Source organism: Rhipicephalus microplus, chromosome 6, assembly GCF_043290135.1.
Source record: "Rhipicephalus microplus isolate Deutch F79 chromosome 6, USDA_Rmic, whole genome shotgun sequence".
Lineage (NCBI taxonomy): Eukaryota > Metazoa > Arthropoda > Arachnida > Ixodida > Ixodidae > Rhipicephalus > Rhipicephalus microplus.
The window spans coordinates 114,001,968-114,018,704 of NC_134705.1; the positions used below are offsets into that span (position 1 = coordinate 114,001,968).

General features: G+C 42.6%; 1 protein-coding gene and 1 long non-coding RNA gene across 2 annotated transcripts; both read left to right on the plus strand.

The window, feature by feature from the left end:
• Window positions 1–430: 430 nt before the first annotated feature.
• Window positions 431–814, plus strand: LOC119167400 (uncharacterized). Its single transcript, XR_012883944.1, has 2 exons — window positions 431–483; window positions 708–814. It is a non-coding gene; the product is annotated as an uncharacterized LOC119167400 (long non-coding RNA).
• Window positions 815–6,149: 5,335 nt separating this feature from the next.
• LOC119168041 (uncharacterized) lies at window positions 6,150–14,994 on the plus strand. Its single transcript, XM_037419486.2, has 4 exons — window positions 6,150–6,231; window positions 9,292–9,329; window positions 10,700–10,819; window positions 14,574–14,994. Exons 1-4 carry the CDS (start codon window positions 6,195–6,197, stop codon window positions 14,745–14,747), a joined length of 369 nt encoding a protein of 122 aa, XP_037275383.2. The 5' UTR covers window positions 6,150–6,194; the 3' UTR covers window positions 14,748–14,994.
• Window positions 14,995–16,737: the final 1,743 nt, after the last annotated feature.

Sequence of the window (16,737 nt, forward strand, 5' to 3'; positions counted from 1 at the left end):
TCTCACACAAGGAAAATCATGTAACGAGGGGGGTCACTGAATGCTTCCAATTTGTTATGAAATGCTCAACCATTACTGTTTTTCGCCGTCAGCCACATCATCAACAAAGCGTGTATGGTGCCTAAAAGGTGCGTAGCGGGTGCCACGCTTCTCCGAACAACGAGTAATGACATAAAGGACACTTTCCTACTGTACAAAATTATGATTTATGACGCAATAGAAGCAACGCAAGTGTATCTATGGTTGCTCCAAGAGTGCATAAAGGAAGGCTCTAGAGGCAGCTCTTCCCTCTTTCAGTGTGACTGCTCTGCGCGTTCTGCTCTGGTCTGGTGTTTTGTTTAAAACAGAGTGCTTGTGCAGGGTAATACTTGAGCGATCTGCGAGGCTTAACGCCACATACTTATTTTTAAGCGTTTGTTTTATCCCTCCGCAGCTTCCCTCTGCTGTTATTTTCCGCCAATCAAGAGACATGACAAGTGGCATGTAAGTGTTGACATCAAATTGCCTTCTCTTCGCAGTGGCCTTTTTGCAACACTAAAAAGTATGGGTACTGTATTTAGTGTATTTCGCAGTGCCAGAGCGAGCTTATTGCACATTTACGTGACGCGTTTTATTCCACTGCTGCTATATTTAAATGTGCTACGCGGTATTCTATGTTGTAAAGAAACTTTTAAAGCAGAATCTGATTTTATTTGTCGGCTTTTCAGAAACATCTAAACGGCTCGACCACCTGCACTAGCAACAAGTGCTATCAGACTGCCGAAGAAAACCTCGGGTATAATTCAGTAAACACTGAATAAAGGCGTGAATGAAATGGGCCTTGTTGAACACTTTTTTCGAGTGTTGTGTTTAGGAAGCGTGAGTCTGGCCGTCATAATTCTGCTGGGCTCTAGTAAACAGTGCCATCGCATTTCACCAAAATATATTTTAGTCAAACAATTTTCGGCCACAAATTTTACAATTTAATGATGTTGGCAAGCCTATCCAGAGATATTTTAGCATGGTCTCTGCATTGCCAGTGAGATGGCGCGAAGGGCACTCTTAAGATGTTGGTGCCCCGCTCGTTTTATGTACACATGTGCGTGAATCTTATGACTCCTTCGCACGAAGAAAAACAAGAGACAGACGAAAGGCATGAATGTTGGGCAGTTTAAAATGATCCGTATCTGTAAGAAGCTTAAACAAACAAGAATGCGTTCAATGGATTGTGCCATTAATTGAAACTTTAAAACATTAGCAAAGAAGAAACAGGGAAGTATTAGCAAAACTCCCTGTATGCATAAGTGCAAATTGAGAACTGTTAGTTCTTATCATTTGATTGATATGTGGGATTTAACGTCATAAAACCACCATATGGTTATGAGTGACACTGTAGTGGAGAGCTCCGGAAATTTCGACCACCTGGGGTTCTTTAACATGCACCAAAATCTGAGCACACGGGCCTACAACATTTCTGACTCCATCGGAAATGCAGCCGCCGCTGCCGGGATCTTATCCTGCGACCTGGGGGTCAGCAGCCGAGTACCTTAGCCACTAGACCGCCGCGGTTGGGCTAGTTCTTATTATGGTGTCTAACAAAGAAAACAAGCCCCTAAATTCACACCTTTCGCTTTCAGTCGGTAAGCATGTCCTTGTAAAACATTCCAGATAATGACCTGTTGTCAAAAATGCCATAGAAACTGACGGCCCTCTCATCAGTCAATACGTTTTGCTGATCAGGTTCAGCAGAGCTCTCCGTAAGAATGTCGTTGTTCTGTATGTTAAGCATGAAAGCTGGGCCGGCTGGTTCGGGTTTAGAGTCAAGAAAAACCAGCGGGAACTACCCTCTAAGAAAAAAAAAGGAGTATTCGGGGAGTAGTTCTGATGCACAACAAAGATCATCATCTGTATTACTCGTGTTTGTTTTGTTTATAAAACGCGGCACTGGCCACTTTCCCGTCGGGAAGGCTGTGTCACTCTTTTAACGCGCGCACCGCTCAGGACAATGAATACGGGAACCGTAGTGATAGTGCTGTGAAAGTACCCAAATCAGATGACGATTTTCGTTGCGTAGCAGCAAAAATCGAAGGACACACTCCCCAAAAACTTGATGTTTTAGAGCGTATAAATTTTTAAAAAACGGCCACTTATCTGCGTGCTTTCCTGCGAAGGATATCGAAAGGTGATAGTCTACTGTCTAGAGAGAGAGAGAGAGAGAGAGAGAGATAATAAAACGTGTATTTGACTTTATGCGCGATGACATCGGCGAATGCTGCGTGAGATTTGGCGCCTTGTGGCAGCAATGTGAAGAAACGATTTTTTTTAAGGCAGAGCTACTGGTAGTAGGCAGCACCGTGCTATTATAGCCATAGAGTTAACAAAAACTAACTAGAGCAGAGTCTTGCACTGCGATTGTTCAGCGACCATAAAAATGCTGCGTAAAGATGGCGCAAGACCCGACATGTGCCAATAAAAATCAAGAGTGGTTACACGTGCCGTGTTCAAGCATCAGTGAGGCGTCTCTCATCTTCTTTCTAGCGTTTGTCATCGTCCGGAACGGTCCCATAGAGAACGATTCCCACAAAAATCGCGATGAGAAGAGATTTTGTGATATGTGTGGTCCCCTACGTCTGCTTTACACGCCGTGCTGGCGTATGCTATTAGTCTGCAATGACGAAACAACCAAACGAAGCTCTCACAGAAAGTGTTTTTTATCTAAACTTGGATTCGTATCACTGGTATACCTCGAATGATTATTATGCTCCGCAAGTGTGAACGTTAAGCCCTGCTCAGCCGTAAAAAGGACAAAAAAAACAAACAACGAAGGGAATTCGAGCGCAGTGGGCAAGACTATCGTACTCGTCGCATAATGCTATAGGTTCTAAACTCGGCCCCACCAAGAAAACTTATTTTGTTTGATATTGCTCGTTCACCTCTTAATATGCGATTCGTCTTACGCAGCAGTGGGACGAATGCACAATTCTCACGTTGAATCTGCATAGAAAGTTTGCGTTTATGCTCGACATACTTTTTTACACGCTTCAGGACACGCCTCTCGTGGTGTGAGACGCTTACCTTTACGTTGAGAAAACGTGTGTAGCGCAAAGCAAGATGCGCACGACCTTATTTACCGCAATCCCGTCACTATTCCAGCCGCCCATTCCTGGGAATATACGAGGCGGCACGTTTTTACGCTGAACTATGCTCTATAAAATTCCGTTAATCGCGTCATTTTGCGCACGAAAAGCGAGCAACCGTGAAATAGCGCTAAACGTCACGGTTCCACACGTACTACGTGGAAGTGAAGGATATACGCTATGCTCGGCGAATAAGCAGAGTCACGCGTGCCGAGCGCAGGTGTGGGTATAGCGCTCGTCACGCTGAGATAACCGCACACGCACTCTGCAGTATTACACGTTGAAAAAAAAAAACTTCTTTTGGTTGTTCAGCAACTTGTGCGGCGTCATGTACGACATCTCTGCATTTGGTTCGCTATAACGGCGCTGCGTAGCCATCTTTTTTTTTGTAGTGCCTCCTTAAGAACTGGCATGTAAGTTCTCACAACGCTGGCTCAATCATTGTTTAAGCCCATGCTTTTTGTTTCTCACTACAAGATGTGTGCTATTCGTTAATACACAGGCACTGATGCGCAAATGTGGGCATTTTTATGCTGTACAACTATGTTTCTTTTACCCCCTTACAATATTGCTCACTTCGTCAACGTGAAACTTCGCTTCTTTGTCACCTTTTGTTGGGGGTTGCCTTCGCAAAAGCATATACAACACTGAGTGGTTGGACAAACAATGCGGAATAGGACGTCTGCGGCACCGAAGAAGACATCGACCATCTGATATGCCATTGCCCTCGATTCACCACTGAAAGACAGAAGCTTTCGGACACATTGCGACAATAAGACGATCGGCCACTTTCTATGCAGATGCTACTTGAACACCATCCTCGCCTTTCGTCGGCTCAAAAAGCAATGAAAGTCATCTTGTGCTTTTTGAGGACTACAGGCATGTGTGAACAACTTTAACTTTTGTGTAGTGCCACCACTGCATACGCGTCAGCCCATCGACTGACAATCTTTTTTTCTCTCTCTTTTTCTTCTATTTTCTCTCTCTCTCTCAACTTTATGCCCCCTTTTCATTCCCCCAGCGTAGGGTAGCAAACCGGGCATGTGCCTGATTAACTTCCCTGCCTTCTATCTTGTTCTTGTACTCCCTAGTAGATGTTGGTTGCACTAATAAATGAATATTTCAATAAACAAACTGTTTCCATGGACTCATAGCAACACTCCTGGCGTGTTTCTTTAGTTTACCGGCCTATTCATTTTGATGGTATTTGTTTTATTTTCATTGCTTTTTCTTCTCAATAGCACACATCAGTGTTTATAGTCGTTGCCCCTCTTCTATGTTTAAATATCTATTATTATTTAGTTACAAATACTTCAACCCCATTAAGAGATTTTCGCAGGATCAGATACTAATATTTGCTACAACTAGTAGAGAAAACAAAAACAATAAAAAACAAACTACATGTGGTACAAAAACCATTCAGATATAGATAAAATTGAAACAACTCGTCAAATACAGGTAAGAACGCAACGAAAAGGAAAATGAGCTTGTTACAGAATACGGGACATGAACAAATTCAGAGATGCCTGCAACAGCACAACTTTGGACAGTTGATTCCATTCATCTATGACCCTGGGAAAAAATGAGTACTTAAAGCAGTTGTTGCGAGTAGTGGAGGCGGTTATTGTTAGCGCATGTCACTGTCTTGTAGCACTAAAAAATAATGCATGAACCTAATAATAATAATAATAATAATAATAATAATAATAATAATAATAATAATAATAATAATAGTAATAATAATAATAATAATAATAATAATAATATGAATAGCGATTATGAGACACATCGCATGGAGGGCCCGAAAAGTTTTATGATATGGTGTTTTTGAACGGGCCCTGACATCGCAAAGTACACGGAACTTTACCATTTCGCCTTTACCGAAATGGGACCACCACGACCGGGAGCAAGACGACGACTGCCGCGTCAGCCGTCGACCACCCTAGCCAATGTTCCGCAGAGGTGGACGTGAAGCCTGAACAAGAAATTAGGAAGTCGTACAGGCTGTGCGAGTGGTAGTACTCGAGTACTACTACCGACCACTAATTATGCGGTTAGGTGAGATAGTTGAGGCAGGCAAGATCACACTGTTATGGCGGCTTCCAGCAGAGACAAAAACGAAATAACAAGCCTCAGTTAAGCCCAGTTTGCGCGCATTAAATTTGTCATACATTTCTATACTGGCAACCACAAACCTGACATTTTTGTATTGCAATGACAGTGATTGGAATGTCCCACAACAGAGCCTGATGAAACGCTGATTTTTCTTTCTGAAGGAGCCCTACGTTGTACAGAGCAAGCTGGAAGAAAGGTTAAGATAAATACACAGTGTTACTTTACCTCTATTCAAATTACAAAATTTAAAAGCTGCGGCGACTTCCTGGCGAGTGCTTCGCCTTCCTGCTTGGTTGTTGGTATGTAAATTAAATTGAAGAAAAAAAAAAGAATATATAAAAATATACACAGTCCTGAGCTTCCAGGATTGTGGGTCATGGAACAGCTGCATATATGCTATTAAGGGAAGGAGAAGAGCATAATCTGCTTTTCATGGTTGATCTGCGCATTATCCATCGCAGACACTTCAGCCAACTAAACATCACTGAAGCTCGCTGAAGGTCATTGAAGCGCACCAAACCACACTGAAGCATGTGGCACTTCAGAAGATCCCCTTTACTAGTGGTTTATCGTTCTTAAGTGAGAGGCGTTTGCTTAGCCTTCGAGAAAAGGTAAACGGTTTCACTTCCGAGACTCATGCAACAAGTGCGTGCGAGAGATGTTGGGGCTTTCAGGAACACACGTGACGTTCTTGCTCGTCTCAAAAGAAAAACCGTTTATGAAAGCGCGTAAACGCTCTCGGAAGCAAGCATGTTAAAGTCTAATTAAACGAGAAATAAATAAAGTGACAAATATACGTCGCGAGCTGCGAGCCATGTCCCACAAAATAAACTTCCTGACAGCTCGAGAAAGCCGCCCCGAAAAGAGGTTTACTGAGTGGGTCTGCTACTTAAGGTGCATTTATCTGCGTAAGTGAGCCCAGGCACATCCAGTCCTCCTTCGTCACAAGGTTCTCGGGGCAGGATGATGAGGCAGGCGCTCTTGACGACCTTGCTGGCGCGTAAGTACACACTGCTTCAATTTACACGGGGCGCAAAATGCACGAAGGGGTCCATGGGAGCTGTGTGTTTGTGGGTCGTTAAACTGGTAGCGTTACTTCTGCAGTGCGGGGCTATTCAGTTAGAAATTGTTCAGTTTGAACTTATAAACGTATTTGACATTAAAAAATACTGAAATTTCGTATGTAAGAGTCCCCATTCCTGCTCACTCTTGCTGAAGAAAAACAATTGTTTAATCAGCGTACTGATTATTTCTATTCATTTGGGCTTAAGAAAACAGGCTGCCACTTGTAGTGAAAGAGAAGGAATAGTTCGCAATAAAAGGCAAAGAAGTTGACCAGTTCAGAACAACAGGTTTGCTACCCTGCCAAAGGAACATGATGCGGGAGATCGAAACATGGAGAAAAGAGAAAAGAGAACGCGAAACACCCCACATAGCCCACACACAGTTGGTCACAGTCAGGCACTCTTGCGTGGTACGCGACATCAGTGCCACAACCGCTTGTCCAAGTCTGTTTCTCTAGAGAAACTCAATTTAGCACCTCCGTAGCCTTTAAATGTGGTGTCGTTTGACGACTAAACCCAACAATGCTTTAGACTGATATTTGCTATTTGTAACAGTGTGCTACAGCGGATGCCAGTGACTTTCTCTGAACGTTATATACTGCACACGACTCACAAGGCAGCGAAAGCTTTTTTGCGCTTTGTGAGGATTACGAGTCTATGCGAACGCCTTTGACTTTTGCATAGTACCCGCACTGCATACGCGTCAACCCATGTATCGACAATTTTCTCGTATTTTCTTCTTCTATTTCCTCTCTATCTCTCCTCTTTATACACGTATTTCCCATTCCCCCAGCGTGGGGTAGCCAACAGAACATGTGCCGGGTCAACATCCCTGCATTCTCTTGTTCTATTTTCTTTCTTATATACCGGACAGTGCAACAGAATGTGGTGCAAAATCGAACCATAAGGACTGTCAGCCAGTCCACAGCCATTTTAATGCGAACTGAATGCGAGTCTGTGAATTCAAGTCCTAGCCATAAGCGGGAAAAGACATAGGCCTCTCTTCGGTGGAATCATACTAGCATACAGGGACGTTTTAAAGAGGACAGGTGGCGTTGATGATTGGTCTGGTTAGTGCAACTGCTTGGGAGGGGGGGAGGGGGAACATAAAGAGAGCCTGATCCCTTGCGGAAGCACTCGAACACTGCTTCTCCAGGCACCGCAGCAGAAATGACAGCCCCTGAGACTTCAGCACCTGGCAACTCACTGTGGCGTAATAGGGAACGAACACGCCAACAATGACACCCAAGCAGCTCCTGATGGTGCACGGCAGGAGGCCTTACCAGTTTCTAGGTACAGCTTGTATGAACTGCACAGCCTGTACGCGTAACCATGTTCACCTAATCAAACACTGTGTAATTACCATAATAGTTTCTTATCTTTTCACGGATCTAGCAACGACAAGGCCTCTTGAATATTTTAGAAATATGTGCAATATGTGGATTGGTTTTCAAGTTCAAAGGAAGTGATTCTGTTAAAGCAGTTCCCTGGACTTCACTAGCAAAATAGTGCTAAGTTATTAGGTAGATAAAAATTGATGTAGCACAATTTGCATGCGCTAGATGAGGTGCTACTCAACTATAGGAATTTCTTAGCATTTTCTTCTACAGTTGAGATTTGCTCAATTTACTCGTTCATAACTGCCCTTTGGCTTTAGGTTAACTAGATGGATAATATATTACCACAACGGTAGGTTGATTTCAGGCTGCTAGAAAGAGTTATAGTTTTGGAGCACGAAGACAAGAAGTATAGTTAGCTTTGTATAATGACGTCACTGAGGTACAATCGCACCTACATCTGCATTGTCTTTTACATATAAGTAACAACGCAATTAAAACAGTGTCCTACCAGGCCCGTGATCCGCTTCCCCCCACCCCGCAGCGGTGCCATAGTGGCTAAAATACTCGCCTGTTGACCCGTATGTCACGTGAGCTAATCTCGACTGTGGCGGCTGTATTTTAGATAGAGGCGAAAATGCTGTAGGCCCATGTGCTCCGATTTAGTGGCCCGTTAAAGAACCCCAACTAGCTGAAATTTCTGGAGTCCTCCACTATGGCATCTCTTCTAATGATATGGTGGTTTTGAAACGTTCAATCCCCCGTACAAATCAATCACCATCCTCCCAAATGGTTCGAACCTTGGCATACGGAGTGAAAAGTGACCATTTTAAAAATGTGCCTGCCCTACTCTCCTCACCCCGCTGAAAGACATTTCTCTCTACGCCCCTGATTTCAAGAAGTGGTTATGACAAGAACAAGTGGGTGCCACTTTCTAGAGGACTTGTCAAGCCTTTCTGATTATTACTGTGACTTTCGTGCAAGCTTCAGCTTTGTAGACTTGCGGAAAAATCCAGCCTCCAAAATACGAACCGAAATATTGTGTAAGCTTAGCATTACATTTGAAGCAGGTTCGAGAAATGTTCTTTGTCCCAACTTGTAATTTTTTTTTATGTCGCAATTTGAGACGTTTCAGAAATTTTGGCGGCTTGCACTCAAGTTCTAAATGAGGTTTCATTAAAAAATTGTGTACTCTATTTTCCTCAATAGCTGCTTGTGATGCTTGCGATCACTGAAGAATAGCGAAAAGCAAACCTTGAGATGGCATTGCTTATACTTTTAATTGCCAGTATTTTTAACAACTATGAACTTATTGACAAAACAAATATTTGAAGCTCTCGCCATAAATTGGCGTGAACTTAGTATTTCTGTTGAAATTCTGGCACTTTGATTAGATCTCCTTATGAAGTGAAGCCGAAACATCTGTGAAAACATGGCCCCGTAAACTAGTTATAATGGCAGAGAGACCAGTTTCAGGTTATACTCCATGAGCGCTGTTCAATGTACGCATTCGTAGAGACAAAGAATGCGGTGAAGAAGTAAGTTTATGCCATTCTTTATTGCTTCGCGGTTCAACATTATAGAGCATTTAGTATTAATGTTTGATCATTTGAATGCTCGTCGACTGGCGAATGATGCGTGTATCTTTTTGAATTTCAGTACTTGCCGTATTAACGAGGCACTCGAGTTCAGCCCAAGTAAGTGAAACAAGATAGACAACTTTTGTAGAAATTTAGCCTTCCACACATAGCGTCTTACAGCCAGGGACCTCCTGCACCGTAGTTCAAACGTAAGGTTTTTAGAGAGGAGAACACTGTAGGTTCGACTGCAAAGTTGAGAAAATGCTTTAAAGAGTGCTAGTGAGTCAAGTTGTCAATTTTTTTATCTCATCACTATGTTTTGAAGCTGCATTTGACTTCTGGATTTATTGTATGCTTCCTAGCCATGCTTCCATGCTCCATTCTTCCTAGCCGCAATGCTTTACGTCCTTGCAAAAGATTTCTGTGATTTATTTTTATTTATGTGCTTTTCAATTGCTGGAGACCTCAGCATGGTACAGGTGGGTGCAGCAGCATTTAAGAAAAAAAGGAAAACTGAAATTCATAGTAAAAAAATAGCTGATTAGGCGCAGCGACAACAGCAATGATGCTTTTTGTCAAGTTCTCAGTGGAGTGCCGAGATTTTCGCTCATAGAAAATAAGGTGACTCTTGAAAACGATCAATTATATTTAGTGGGTCGATTCATCCAGATGAAAAATTACGTACGTTTAGGGACAAAGCAAAGTAAAAGAACACAATTGAAACAAAATAAATGAACCTAATGATCATAAACAATCACTCATTTTTGTGAACGTAGCCATCCGTGTCTTCTTTAAACTGCAGACTGGGGTGTTTCATGTATGCTACTAGCAGTGCAAATAATAATCAGGCCCCGAGAGAAAATAATTTCTTAGTTTGCTCACTGGCAAAAAATTGTAGCGGGAGGCGTGGCAACCTTTAGAGTTTTTCATTTCGCCAACCATCAAGGCTTGCTTGAAAGGCGAGCAGTTAGATGTATAGACGCCATGCAAGGCGACGTGTTGCAGGCGTGTGCTAAGCCAGCCATGTCGCACGAGTCATGATGAGGTCAACAATCCAGTCCTGCTGATTACTCCTATTTTTACTTAAACGTAACAATAAGTATTGAACGCAATTGTGTTTAAGCGTATTAAACGTATAATATACTATTTAAACGTATTAAACGTTTCTTTTAGGAAGCCTCCATGTGCACGCCTCCACACTGTTATACATGGATAGGTTGATTAGCGGAAGCTCTAGCTGGAAGTTGTGTATAACTATCAGTTGCCTTGCCGTCATATTTGGAATGCAACATTTTCTTGGACAGGAAGCGCTCAGTACAATATCAACGATCCTCTAAAGTAGCGGATGGATTTGGGAACAACGTGTTGCGAGATCATTGGATATTGAAGTTACAATTTTTGTGAAAGATATAGCGATCTCTCGAGGCCCTGAGTGGAACGTAACACAGTATGCTTCAAATCTGCAGTACCTGTCTAATATTTTGCAGGGAGGATACTTCCCAGGTGCATCCATCAAGGGAACCAAAGGGGGAGGATATTACCCATACCCACCTAACCCGTACCCACCTAACCCATACCCATACCCATACCCGACGCCGTCACCCATAGTGAGTATGGACTACTCGTCTTAAACTTTGATCATTCCCAACTCCTCGGCGAATTCTGAAAGTAGTTTCAACGAATAAGCACACAACACTGTCCGTGATGCATGTTACACTTTTATGTCCTCCTGGTAACACTATACGTTCCTCTAATATCTGCACCATTTTATGCCAGTGTGTCATAACAAGAAAAGCTCATTCGCTGTTGGTTGATGCAGAAAAAAAAAACGTGCTTCACCTCTGTGTTTGAGGAATTGGTATAACACAAAATTAAATTGTTCTCGCCGGGTAGTTTGAACATTCATTGTGCCTGTTTGACCACAAAGGCGAAAGAACAAATGCTGCAGTAACAAAATGCATTGTCATGCAAAGAAGCAACGCCAAACGTACAGCGCATACCTGAAGCGGATAGCACACCGGAAAATAAAATACACAGGACAAGCGCAGACAAACAACTCTGGCATTTTGTTACTTCGTATGCGAGCAGCAGACTACTTCATAAACACGGTTGTAATCATGTTAGTAAATATTTTTCAACGGGATACTCATGAGGGAAATTTGTAATGGGGTCATGGTGGATCGCGGCATGAAACACTTTCATGTTAATAAACACTCGATGGTTTGAGCCGGTGCAACGAGCTCATAACAGGTGACACTTTTAAATTATGATGCTTGCGGATTGTGAATGAAGTTTTGTAGACATTTGTATTATAAAAGTATCTGCTGTGGCTTTGCGTCCCAAAAAGCACGGCGTGATTATTATAGAAACAGTATTGGTAGGTTCTAGAAACGTGGAACAGTTGGTGTTACCTAACATGCACTTCAGTTTACGCAAACGGGCTTCTAGCAATTTTCTTCTATTGGCATGCGAGTCGCGCAGCCTAGATTCTACTCCATGACTTTCGGGTTAGCACGTCACCAACATGGCGAGTAAGCTTTGTCGAGGAAAGTACAAGTCGTTAGTATGACATGACTGTATTCAAGACGAGCATTAGCAATTGTGAATGATCCGGTAGTCATGAAAGAGTTTACCTTTCCCAAACGGTCATTATTCACTGTGTTTCAGCGATAGCCGATAAGCCATGCGCCAATGATAAAATACAGATGGCATATACATAAGCCTCCTTGACTCGTTGAGCGGTGTTGAGAGATGACAAGCCAAACTAAAACATGCTGTATCATATATACTCTGGGGCAGCTTACAGCACAACTACGAGCCTTGCGATGCGCGCAGCGAACAGGATTTACCAGATCTGTATGGCTTTGCTCATGCATCCTTCGAAACGTTTGTTATTATGACCGTGAACACGTCTGAGTTTTGCATGAAAGCGCCATACCTAGAATTCGACTTTAATATTAATCTATTATCGTGTAATAATAGAAAAATCTATGGGAAGAGATTGTGTGCTCGAGCATACGTTTGAAAAAGTAGAATTGTGTATTTTAAAAATTTATTTAAACAAATCAGTTCTAGCCTTGTAGAAGACAAGTTCACTTGTTAAGGCGTCGGTTCGAGTAAGCTCACATCTGCTTCCAGCATTGTTTGGATCTATCGTGATGTAGTGACACTGTGCCGAGTAATGAATTTCGCAAATGCTCAATATAATACTACTGTTATCTTATTTGGAGGAATAAACTACTTACACACACAAAATTTCCTATTTGATGATACTATAGGTTATACCTCATTTTATTCTCTTTTTATTATCGAGCGCTACAAAAGTATAACTAAAGATTCAAAATGAGTGGCATAGAAGTGCTCCAGGGCTCCATCTTTCAAAGCCCTCCTTTTGCCAGCACCAGGCGCCTCCCATGATCAGGCCCCAGTAAGATGCGTAGATGACTCATGAACTCAAAAATATTATGGTGCAAGACTTACATAAAGTTGCAATATTCATTTTTCACCCATGATTTGCTGCAAGTGCAAAAGATGAAAGCCTAAAACTAAAAGAGTTATGTTTTCTGTTATGTCGCCCTCTTGAAAGTGTGGGGACCATTATTCAGAATTGAAAGCAAGGAGCTTTTCGCGCAACCTCTTTTGGGAACGCAACCTCTTATTCCAAATATATGCGTCAATAGCCATTATTGCGAGCACGACAAACTAGCATTGCGACACAAGTGAAGAAAACATCCTTGTGACACATGAAGTCTCCGTCTTATGTCTAACGTTCACAGTATCTGCGTCATCAAAGGTTTCACTTCGTGTTCACAAGAACGCGAGTATTCGTAATTTATAAAACCATCGAAAGGATTATGGACACCATAGACAATATAGTTTAGGCTCACAGCGCTACACTGAAGGACCTTTTAAAGCAAAACCACGACGTATTTAATATGCCCTGTCAAATGAATAAATTATATCATTAGACATACCACTCGCCGAATCAACAACTCAATTACATGGCATTGTAGCACAGATTTTGGAGCATTTAGTACTTTTTGGCGCACTTTTCCAGGCACTGATTTGAATGGTAGAATTTGTAGATCTCACCCCGAAACTCCCGTTTATTGTTTTAACTACCACATCACTGTCATGGTGGGAAAAGCGTTGTTAGCAGCTTGACCCAGATTTTATGCGTCATCGTAGGGTCTATGACAGTTCCAAAATGTGCGGAGTTCATATGAGGCAGCCATTATTTCTGTTTTTAACACAGAAAATCAGGTTAGTCAAACTTTACCTATAGGAACTCAGGTGAAAATGAGGCTAAGATATCAAATGTGGTAATTTACCTAAGAAATATGCCTCACTATGGATGCACTCATCTTAATCAGACACCTTCTAACAGACCCCGCACCGGTGGTCTAGGGGCTAAGGTACTCGGCTGCTGACCCGCAGGTCGCGGGATTGAATACCGGCTGCAGCGGCTGCATTTTCGATGGAGGCGGAAACGTTGTAGGCCAGTGTGCTCAGATTTAGGTGCAGGTTAAAGAACCCTAGGTGGTCGAAATTTCCGGAGTCCTCCGCTACGGCGTCTCTCATAATCATAAAGTGGTTTCGGGACGTTAAACCCCTAAAATCAAATCATTCTTTAACAGTCGTATAAGGTAACGTAATTACGTTAAGCACTCTGTTGTGAACAAAGCTTTTGCTAGCGATTAAAGGTGTGACATGTTAGAACACTTCTTTTTTTTTCAGGTAACGCTTTATTTGTTTTTTTCCATATTGCTTGAAATGCGGTTACGAACAATTTCTAAGGCAAATTCACCAACGCTTTCTATCCCATTACAACAATATCCATCAAGAAATTGTGTGGAAGCGCTGTGCAGTTTTTATTGACGATTGTACAAGGATATGTAAGCATGCATATAAGGATGCTTGCTTTTAGATGGTCGAACCCAGAACATCCAGGACAAAACATATATAGCTTTCTAGCAGTAACCCCAACAAATAACATATACGCAGCACATTCAGCAAATAACTTGAATAACACCATCAGACTTCTATGTGGCCTGTCTCATTTGCAGCGAGTAATGTCTCCTTTTCTGGAGTTTCCGATTAAGCATGTGGTACATCCCTTTTATAGATAAACTGCCCGCGTAAGGGCATAAGTCGAGTCAACATAGTCAATGATTGTATATGTGTGCATACACAGCGACGCTGAAGTAAAACGTGACACGCAAAAGCTCTGCGATAACATTGTCAACGATTACTAAGGTACGCAGTGTGATGTTTAACTACAACAAAGACTTAGAATTCGACCACCACAACAAAGTGGAAGCTTCATTAATTTTTTTTCGATGCGTTTTCATCCTCACGCAGATTCCAAGCCTGCCGATGACTTTGCCATTCATCGCCCGGGGAACTCTCACCCTCATTCAAAACGGATATTTAGGAGGCGGTGAATACTATCAACAGCAACAAATTATCCCGCCAATAGGGTCCAGTATGGGTATGGGTAGTATGAGTGGTATGGGTAGCTCGGCTCCTTTGTAAGCGTGACGGCTTAAGGCGTGCTTTATACAAGCTTTTCAGAGAAGCCGGATTTTGTGGCTTGTTCGTAGCCCCTCTTTTTGTTTGCCCTGTATGTGCTTGCGGCAATGCATGAAAAGTGGCTGCAGTCTTCACCAATAAATGTACCGCTGACCAGCCTGCCCCAAGAGACAAAAAAAAAAAAAGCCAACTGACTTCTCGACAGTCCACTGTTCCAGTTTTTTCTCTTAATAAACAATGCCTTCCAAAATCTTGCAGAGACATGCGTTGTTTCTCATTTTATTGCTCCTCATTGCATTACAGAAAGGAACTGCCACAGTGAGATTGGTAAGACTGGGGTAGCTTCAGCGTTTTTCGAAGATGCTCTGTTTTGTGGGAAAATATACACGTGAATACATACCACGCACCCTCGCACCGAAAGAATTTTTCAGGTTACACTACTTAACTGCGGTATGCACCCAAGGAAGGCCACTAATATACGTATATATATGAACTTTTTCACTGAAGGCTCCATGCGTGCCGTTAAAGTCCTCTCTGTACTGTTGTTAACGTCCACGACCCCCCAACTGAAACCGCCGAGACATTGATGGGGGCATTTGCTCTCCCGTGCAACATTCCAGAAAGGAGGGTATTCTCCGTTTCGTCAAAAAGATCCGTTAAGAACAGTCACAGAAATCAGGGCACCCGTGTGTCACTGTCTCTGCTTTCCACCTCTCAGGGTTGCTATTTCTACGTTTTCGTGCCTTTCCTCAAATATAACCATGAACATGGTTATATTCCTCGAATATAACCTCGAATATAACCATGGTGGACAAGCAACTCTTTTGAACTGCGGTATAACTATACTGCATGTTGACCTCAAGCGTGGTAACAAAAAATGAACACATTGCATAGTAGGGCAAACCCACGAAGGGAAATTCACAAAAGCTTATAATACACAGACAGCGAGCCAGCCGAATGGCGCAACTGCCGAAAATACAGATTGAAATGAACCAGGCTCGGTCCTGGTTGATTACGATGTAGAGTGTGTAATGCTTGTTTTTTTTTTCTAAAATACATACCTAAGCCTATTTTTTGTGCCCAGTACTATAATGGCCCCGTTTTTTCATCGACCCATCGGTCTCAAGGAAACGAATCACGCTCAAAATAAGTGGTCACTGCAAGCCCAAAAACAAGACTGGCAATGCTTAAAGCAAGACGGAGGTGACTAATATTACAACCTACAGAAGCAACTAATGAGTAATCTAAATTATCAACCTAATATCGCTATAAACACTTCAAAAACAAGCGGCTGACTACTGTGGCATGCCCAAGGAGCCACCACTGCCTCGCAGGCGCCCGAATTCTCCTCTCACGGGCCACATTGTCTGTAGTACATTTGAAAGAGGAAAGAACGAGAAGGAACTCGCTGCAAACGACACATACCTCAACTGCTGTAACAAGCGGAAAATTAGTGAAACGCACCGAAGCATTGCGCGCATGTCACACATCGAGTTTGTGACTCTGTCGAACAAAGTATACTAATGCTGTGCGCGAGTTCGGCGGTACGGCCACGCAGAATGAACGACGTCATTGACAGCGCAGCTACTAACACGCGTTCTTAGGTATGACGCAGAAAATATCGTCAGTAATAGCGTCGCCAATAGCGTGCTTGCTTGCGTGCGACGTAGAACGACGTGATTGACGGCGCAGCCAATGGACACTATTGTCAATACTAGTGGTGAACGGTTCTTCGTTTCGCGTAGCCATATGGAGTTTTCCCTGTAATACAAAGACTATAACAGCTAATAGTCGCAAAGCAGGGTAGAAGAAGAAGTAGAGACCTTGATAAGAAGTTTTGTTGTGCAATATTTTCGTAAGTTCTGCAGCGATCTTGGCGGCAAATTTGCATCTCCAAGGCGGAATGCGTGACATCTTTACGGCAAAACTGCAAGCCGCACTGCAGAAAATAATGTTGCGATGGGCTTATTTTGGATTGTGTCAGCCTAACTTT

Excerpts from the sequence above, each read along its gene's own strand:
- LOC119168041 (XM_037419486.2), top strand. The coding sequence starts at position 6,195 with ATGATGAGGCAGGCGCTCTTGACGACCTTGCTGGCGC. Across the intron at positions 6,232-9,291 it reads CTTGACGACCTTGCTGGCGC|TACTTGCCGTATTAACGAGG; the intron begins GTAAGTACACAC and ends TTTGAATTTCAG. Across the intron at positions 10,820-14,573 it reads ACCCGACGCCGTCACCCATA|ATTCCAAGCCTGCCGATGAC; the intron begins GTGAGTATGGAC and ends ATCCTCACGCAG.